Raw genomic sequence first — 8,560 nt, forward strand, 5'->3', positions numbered from 1 at the left:
TGTATTACCTGAGTGAATTGTTGTTTGCCTCCAAGCAAAACTACCCCCACTACCAGAAGATGTGCTATGGCGTGCACTTTGCCGCCAAGAAATTGAAGCCATATTTTCAAGAGCACCCAATCACTATGGTCTGCACTGCTCCCCATGCCGAAATCATTGGAAGCCGAGATGCCTCAGGCCAAGTGGCCAAATGGGCCATAGATTTGGCCCCCTACACCATCTACTACCAGCCTCGCACCGCCATAAAGTCACAAGCACTGGCCGACTTCCTCGTCGACTGGGCCGAGACCCAGTACTTGCCACCAGCGCCAGACTCCACCCATTGGCGAATGCACTTTGATGGTTCCAAGATGCGCACCGGTTTGGGAGCCGGCATCGTCCTCACCTCTCCCAAAGGCGACAAGCTCAGATATGTGCTGCAAATTCACTTTGCCGCCTCCAACAATGTTGCTGGATACGAAGCACTCATTCACGGGCTCCGGCTTGCCAAGGAACTCGGCATTCACCGGATCCTGTGTTATGGAGATTCCGACTTGGTGGTCCAGCAGTCGTCAGGTGATTGGGACGCCAAGGATGCAAACATGGCGAGCTACCGCTTCCTCGTACAGCAACTCAGTGGATACTTTGAAGGGTGCAAGTTTCTCCATGTGCCAAGAAATGAAAATGAGCAAGCTGATGCCTTGGCACGGATCGGCTCCACCCGGCAAGCAATACTAGCGGGTGTTGCCCTACAACGCCTCCTTAAGCCGTCCGTCAAGCCATCGCCAGAGTCGGATTCCATCTTTGTGCCGGCTCCTCCTGAAGCAGTCGGATCCGACTTGAGGACCCCAGCAGCCGGCACGGGGAATTCGGCAAGCGACCCGGGGACTGTAGCAGCCGCACCCGGCCCGGGGACTGCAGCAGTCGGCCCGGGGACTTCATCGACTAAGCAAGCGGCAGCCGACTCCAACCCGCCGCCTCCCGGCCCAACCGCCCTCGGGCAAGTAGCAGTCCTAGCAATCGAATAAATTGCAGCACCTTCATGGGCCCAGCCCATCCTCAACTTTCTAGTGAACAAAGAGCTGCCGACTGATGAGATCTCGGCCCGGCAAGTGCAACGCCGGGTAGCAGCATACACCATAGTCAACAGAGAACTTGTGACGCGCAGTGTCACTGGTGTTTACCAGCGCTGCGTAGAGCCGGAGCAAGGCCAAGCCATCCTCAAAGATATCCATCAAGGCAAGTGTGGTCACCACGCGGCTTCAAGAGCACTCCTGGCCAAAGCTTTCCGGCACGGTTTTTTCTGGTCGACTGCTCTAGAAGACGCCAAAGAATTGGTCCAGAAATGTAAAGGGTGCCAGAAGTTCCACTCCAAACCACATCAGCTGGGTTCTGCACTCACGACTATCCCCATTGCCTGGCCCTTTGCCGTCTGGGGCCTAGACATGGTGCGACCATTCAAGACGGTGCGTGGCGGCATGACTCATCTGCTTGTCGCGGTGGACAAGTTCACCAAGTGGATAGAAGCAAAGCCAATTAAGAAATTGAATGGTCTGACTGCTGTGACTTTCATCTCCGACATCACCATCCGGCATGGCATACCACACAGCATCATCACCGACAATGGCACAAACTTTGCCAAAGGCGCCTTGGCCCGTTTCTGCGCGACGCAGGGCATCCGACTGACTTAGCGTCCGTTGCCCATCCGCAGTCAAACGGCCAAGTGGAGCGAGCAAACGGCCTCATTTTGTCCGGCATCAAGCCCCGACTGGTCGAGCCTCTGGAGCGTTCGGCCGGCTGTTGGTTCGATGAGCTGCCGGCCGTCCTCTAGAGCCTACGCACAACTCCGAACAAGTCAACCGGCTTCACGCCTTTCTTCCTCGTCTACGGTGCCGAGGCCGTCATCCCGACGGACATAGAATTCGACTCCCCTCGAGTCACCATGTACACCGAAGAGGAGGCAGAAGAAGCAGGACAAGACGGCGTCGATCTGCTGGAAGAGGGCCAGCTATTGGCACTCAGCCGGTCCACCATCTACCAGCAGAGCCTGCGCCGATACTACAACCGAAAGGTCAAGCCAAGATCCTTCCAAGAGGGAGACCTTGTGCTCCGGCTGATCCAGCGAACAGCCGGCCAGCACAACCTCTCGGCACCTTGGGAAGGCCCCTTCATCATCAGCAAGGTGTTGGGCAATGACTCCTACTACCTCATCGATGCTTAGAAGCCTCAAGCGCGCAAAAGAGATGACTCCGGCAAGGAGACGGAGCGGCCATGGAATGCAAACCTCCTCCGAAGGTTTTACAGTTGATGCAGTATGTACCATGCCAACTTTTGTATTAAGTACGAAGACTCCGGGTCCCCCGAGAAGAGCTCGGGGACTGCCCTCTTTTATCTATATGATAAGTGTTACGCCTATCATTATGTTATTTGATTAGTCCGTCTGGCACCGGGTTCGACCAGTCGACCCGGGGACTTGCCGCCTTGTGTTATGTAATGCTTCCTGCAACCGGATAAGTAATGCGTTGGCACTTAAGCCCTCTCCTATCAGAAGCCGCAGCTCATAGAGCAGCTGTCCGGCGGGCAGGAGTAAAGGCAGAAAGAGTGTCGGCATGAAAAATGGCTAAGGACCCAAAGCGTGCATATAGTTCAAGCCGGCTTCCTGCGTCGCCGACCGGCTGCTGAGCAGCCGGCCGGCCGGCTTCTACTTAACTTGCTAGAAAACTCTAACCGGCTAAGTACTTGCCTCCCCGAAAGTGGCTAAGTACTTGACCCAGCCACAGTCCGCAGAGTGGCTGCTCGGCTGGCAAGACGGCAACCAAAGGAAGGCGGCAAAGGAAAAAAGCCAAAAGAGAAGAAAGCAAGGAAAGATAGAACTCAGCAAATATATTTACACATCAAAAGGCCCTTGGCCAGCGTTCAACAGAAGTTTGAAATACACCCCGCGGGTGGAATTGTGCAAAGTTAACAAAGTTTGTCGAGACTAATAAGCAGGAAAAAAAGATAAATTGGCAGCCTAGGGAGCAGCAGACGGGTTCAGTGGAATGGTGGAGTAGGTGGTGCCGGTTGGTGGAGCAGCCGGCTGGTCAGTCTCCGCTTGGTCGCCTTCAGTAGCAGCCGGCTCGCTCGGGCGTGGCTCGTTGCTGGAGGCGCGGTCGAGCTGAGGCTGGCCGTCCGCTCCGACCTCTGGCGCCTCCTCTTCACCTTCCTCCTCCTCCTCCTCTTCTTCCTCGCCGCTGGAGTCGATCACCTCGGCCGAGTCCTCGCCGTCCTCCGGGTTCAGCTCGAACCACTCTGGTGGCGCCTTGGCGCCGTTCTCGGCCCGCTCTGGCAGGGGCGGACCCAGGATAAAAATGACCCGGGGTCCCATGTCTATCACGTATATTTGGATATGACATACTAATATATCTAAAAGTAACAGTTAACCGAATATTCCCTTTTGCTCCTACGTGCATATGCATGCACCTAGGAGCAAAAAAGCCGCGTCCGTTAACAATACAATATACATAGAATACAATATAACCGTGAATGTGCTTACCGAGAATCCAGAATAAAGAGTTTCACTTGAAATATTAATTGATCGTAGGAAATTGAATATTAAAAGAAAATCAAAGTGTCCAAAATCTGAATAAAGTATAACGGCCGACAAGAAAATGCAACACTAGATCCTGATTGCCTACAAATAAAAAAGAAACAAAACCACTTAGTAACATATTAATAACAGTTGTGTAATAATAAGTAAGTTAAAACCATTACCTACCTAAAATGATTTCCGACGTTTTTTCATGGCTTGAAAGCGATCAATTACCGCATCATTAGTAACCTTCCTCATTTCGCTTTTCTCCACATAACAAATAAGTTCGTACTTCAAGGTGTCGTCACCAAGACGATTGCGCAAATATGTCTTCACAATTCTCATAGCTGAAAAAGATCTCTCAACTGTAGCAGTGGCAACAGGCAATACTAGTGCTAGCTTCAAAAGTCGGTAAACCAAGGGATAGACAATATGTTTTCTTGTCTCCACCATTTTTTGAGAGAGCTCACAAATATTACTTAATCCAGAGAAGCGATCATCTGCTCGGACATCAGCAATGTAAAGATGAAGGTGATGCCTAAGGTCCCTGAGTTCTCCATCATCAAAATCTTTTGGATAAAGTTTAGCTAGACTCATCAAATGTTCTAAGTTGAAATCATGAAATGATTCATTTGGGCTCAAAGCCGCTGAGCAAACAAGTAGTTCAGAATTTTTCTCATTGAAGCGATTATCAAGTTGTTGAAGCAGCCAATCAATAACATCATTAAAACAATCCACTTCATAATGATGCCTATTAGTGATACCTGTTTTTTGCCGTGGCTTCTTTGGATTCACATATTGGTCTTCCATTTGCAACTTGGAAATGGCATGCTTGTCACAAAAGACATACGCTTCATGTAGGACAGATTCCCATCCATTTCTCCTTAGATCATTCAAGGAGGCTTTGGTTGAATTCACACAATTAATAGCATTCACAATGTCCTGATTCTTCCGTTGTAGAGCCAATGATAATGTGTTTGTGATTATCAATATAGTGGACATAAGCTGTAAGTAGAACACAAAATCAAAAGACTGGAAATAAACAAGAAGACCACATGCCTGCCTTCTATTTGTGTCATCCCTGTCTTCTTCTTCCACATATTCTAGCACTTTGACAACTGTACGGAACATATCAATCAAACTCTTAAGTGTCTTGTAGTGAGAACTCCATCGAGTGTCTCCAGGTCTTTGAAGAGCTAGTTCTTGATTTAATCCTGTCCCACTTTTTAGCAGTCCACAACCTAAAGCTTCACACACTTGTTCTTTATGTTTGTCTTGAATCATGTCCTTTCTCTTTGAGGATCCAGAGACCACATTCAACAAGACTGAGATCATATCAAAAAAATTACCAATGCATTTGTGCTTCCGAACAACAGCCACAACAACTAACTGAAGCTGATGGGCAAAACAGTGAACATAATATGATGTGCTATTCTCTCTCATGATTAAGGATTGTAAGCCATTAAACTCACCTCGCATATTGCTCGCACCGTCATATCCTTGCCCTCTAACTTGCTTGAAACTTAATTTATATTCTGCAAATAAATCATCAATGGCAGACTTGAGATACTTGGAAGTTGTCTCCTTCACATGAGTAAGGCCAACTAATGTCTCTATGGCACTTCCACATTTACCAACATACCGCAATACCACCGCCATTTGCTCTTTACCAGCCACATCCCTTGATTCATCAGCTAGCAAAGAAAATACATCATTCCCAATTTCCCGAAGAACAGAATGCAATATCTCCTTTGCAAAACATTCAACTATGTCCTTCTGAATCTTTGAAGAAGTCAACTGATTATTACCTGGAGCATTATGGGCCACAACTTTTCTTACCTCCGGATTCTGCTCTGCTGTGTAAGCATGAAATTCCTCGAAATTACCTTTATTGAGAGACTCGTCAGACTCATCGTGGCCACGGAAAGGCAACCCTTGCTTCAGTAACACTCTAGTAACATCAATTGAGGCATTTAGTCGAGTATAATAAGCATTCCTCTCAACATTACTTTGGTTGTTTAGAGCAACATAGATGTGTTGCTTTTGTTTCAGCAAAGCATCACAATCTCTTTTTGCTTGGTTGTGAGCACTATTGATGTCTCCTACATGCTCCTTTAATATATATTTTTTATTCCAACTTGACCAACCATTTGCAACAAATGCATCATATCCGGCTTCTTTCTTCTTGCGCGGTCTAAACAAGAAACAACAAAAACAATATGCTTTTCGTTTGGACTCACTATACTCAAGCCAGCTCCCAAACTCATCAAACCATTCCCGAACGAACCTTCTATCTTTACCACATATTTCTGTCACTTCAAAATCAGCAGTACGAGGTTGACAAGGGTCATTGGCCAAATACTTCCTTCTTACCATATCTCTCTGATTGGGATGGTACTCATCTATGCTTCTCCTTTTACCTGGATCAAACTGAATTTCTTCTTCCCAATTGATCTCTTCAACTTGAGATGAATTCCTTGTAGTATTGGCAGAACTAGGTTCATGTGTGGAGGCATCATTTTGTCCATGTGGTGATGGCGGGGCTGGAACATCAGTTTGTTCATGTGGTGATGCATCAATTTGTCCATCCGATGGTGGCGGAACTGAGCCATCGTTCTGATTATGTTCGTGTGACGGATCAACATTTTCATCTTGCACTGAGGTTCTCCTCTTTTTTAGAAACCTTTCCATAAACTGAGCTTCTCCTGAAATTTTGCAATTTATTCAGATAATTAAAATTTGCATGAAAGAAAAGAACTATGAATCATGTGTACGTACATAATACTTGAATTAGAATTGCACGGTTGTAGTATAAAACATACTTGACATGGTGCCGATGCTTCCAGCCGTCCTAGAATTTTGCAATATTGGTCTCCACTTGGTGCACAATTATCTCAAATAGTTCAATTACCCAATACAGTCAAAATCTCTAGTAATATCCAGTACGGCAGTACCCCTAATTCCCTAGGTAGAGAGACAAAGCAATAATTAGAATAAGATTTACAAAAGGCTGAGGCAGAGCCGCAGAGGCACATCGAATTGGGGGTATGATCAGGCCTGGGTCTGATGCGGCATACCTGTGCCTTCTTTTCTCCACTGATTCGGTGACTTGCCGCGATCTGCAGAATAGGCGGCGTGTCCGACGTACGGGGATACAGAGGAAGGCGAAAGAACAAGGGCACGAAGCGCAAAGTCGAGCAGACGAACAGGCGAGGCGAAGGGCCGGAGGGCCGAAGGCAAGTATCGATCAATGTACTGCTCCTATCCTGGACAGGCTGGACTGGGCCTTCGTGGCTTCCTCAATCGATACAGCGTCACACGCTGCTACAACTGGGCTGCACTTGTGTGATGTACGGGTGTCCTTCTAGGAAAATTAGGGGTGTCCCATCGTATATGGGCTCTATACTTATAAGGTAAAAGAGTTTTTTACCCGGTGTCCTGTGCTACCTGGTGGGTTAACGTGGGTTCGCCCCTGCGCTCTGGGATGAAGATGCTGGTGTTGGTATACTCGGCGATTGCCACCGCCCGCTTGACAAGATCATCCTCCACTGCCACCAGCTCCTCCTGGGCCTCCTGTCGAAACGTGGTCAACTGGGCTAGATTCAGCCCAGGTTACCATGCCTTGACGAACTCCAAGGCCTGGCATGCTCCAGCCCGGGCCGAGGAGCCCTTCCAGGCCTCAAGACGGCCGGCCGCCACCTCCAGCCAGTCGGCAGTCCTACAGGGAGTGCGTGGTGTCGGCATGTCCGGCCACAGGGCGGCGATCGCCTGGGCGTCGACACGCTGAAGACGGCGCAACATCCGATGAGCCGGCTGGAGACGGGCCTGGATGCTGAGAAGCTGCTCGCTGAGGGTTCGGGGGCGTCAGCAGCAATCTCCGCACCTTCCGCCCTCCGCCCTTCGCGATCGGCCTCGATGGCCCGATTGGCAGCGACAGAGTGACCGGGGAAGAAGTCTGCTCAAACAGAAGAAAAAAGCCAAAGTTAGGAACAAGAAGCCGGCCTAATCAGAAGTCGGTGGCTCGAAGAAAAGTAAAGAAGGAAGCTCACCGTCAACCATGTCTTCAATCTCGCCGAAGCCGGCAGTCAACATTGCCTCCTTGTCGGTCCAGGCGGAGCGTTCGGTCTCGAACTCAGCCAGGAGACTGGCCTCCTTGTCCTTCGCCTCCATCTGGGTCTTCTTGAGAAGCTCCGCCTACTCCGCTAGTTGCATAACCAGCCGGTCGCGCTCTTCGGTCAGCTTGCTGCAGTCCGCCTCCTTAGCACGAAGCACGGTGTTGGCTTTGCCCAGCTGCTGCTGCAGGGCGGCGTTGGCCTCTGCAAAAGTAGAAAAAGAAAAGGATATCAACAATCAACAAAGAGAGATATAGTTGCTGGGAAGATCCAGCCCGACTGCTCAGCAGTCGGCCCGAATCTCGGGGACTACAGCCCGCGGGTGCGCCAGCGCGCCCCCGCAGAGAAAGAAGTCATCAAGACCAACCAAAGAAGAACAGTCGCCGGGGAGATCCGGCCCGACTGCTCAGCAGTCGGCCCGAATCTCGGGGACTACAGCCCGCGGGTGCGCCAGCGCGCCCCCGCAGAGAAAGAAACAAAGACTTACTCCGGCTTTCCGACAAGGACGATATCAGGTAATATTAGTACTCGGAACTTTGGAGTTGAAGACGGTCGCACGGAGGTTGTGATAGTCCTGCAATGACGATATCAGGTAATATTAGTACTCGGAACTTGCGAATTAAAGTTCCGAGCCGCCTGCTCAGTAGCCGGCCCGAAACTCGGGGACTACACCCAGTGGGTGCGCTGGCGCGCCCCCACGGAGAAGTATAAAAATCAAAGAAGCAAGAAGTATACCCGGACGGCTGCTCGCGACTCCAAGAACGCATTGTTGCAACGCTTAAGAGCGTCGGCCTCGGCATGAAGCTTGGCTTGGACGTCTAGGATCGCCTTGTTCAAAGGGCCCGTCCCGCCTCCCCGCACCCACCCAGTGGGCGCGGCGCTGGTCGCCTCGGCGTCC

At 49.9% G+C, this 8,560-nt stretch overlaps 1 protein-coding gene across 1 annotated transcript; it reads right to left on the reverse strand.

The window, feature by feature from the left end:
• Positions 1-3,637: 3,637 nt before the first annotated feature.
• Positions 3,638-7,720, reverse strand: LOC109768497 (uncharacterized). The gene is made up of 7 exons (XM_073506360.1): positions 7,600-7,720; positions 7,434-7,505; positions 5,579-6,255; positions 5,201-5,488; positions 4,021-5,134; positions 3,785-3,915; positions 3,638-3,652 (listed from the first exon to the last, which is right to left on the reverse strand). Exons 1-7 carry the CDS (start codon positions 7,718-7,720, stop codon positions 3,638-3,640), a joined length of 2,418 nt encoding a protein of 805 aa, XP_073362461.1.
• Positions 7,721-8,560: the final 840 nt, after the last annotated feature.

The sequence above is a fragment of the Aegilops tauschii genome, chromosome 1, assembly GCF_002575655.3.
Source record: "Aegilops tauschii subsp. strangulata cultivar AL8/78 chromosome 1, Aet v6.0, whole genome shotgun sequence".
NCBI classification, from domain to species: Eukaryota; Viridiplantae; Streptophyta; class Magnoliopsida; order Poales; family Poaceae; genus Aegilops; species Aegilops tauschii.

Coding starts and splice junctions, on each gene's coding strand:
- LOC109768497 (XM_073506360.1), bottom strand. CDS start 7,720: ATGGAGGCGAAGGACAAGGAGGCCAGTCTCCTGGCTGAGTTCGAGACC. Junction 6,256..7,433: donor CGAAGGGCGGAGGGCGGAAG/GTGCGGAGATTG, acceptor GCAAAATTTCAG/GAGAAGCTCAGTTTATGGAA. Junction 5,489..5,578: donor AACAAAAGCAACACATCTAT/GTTGCTCTAAAC, acceptor GTGTTACTGAAG/CAAGGGTTGCCTTTCCGTGG.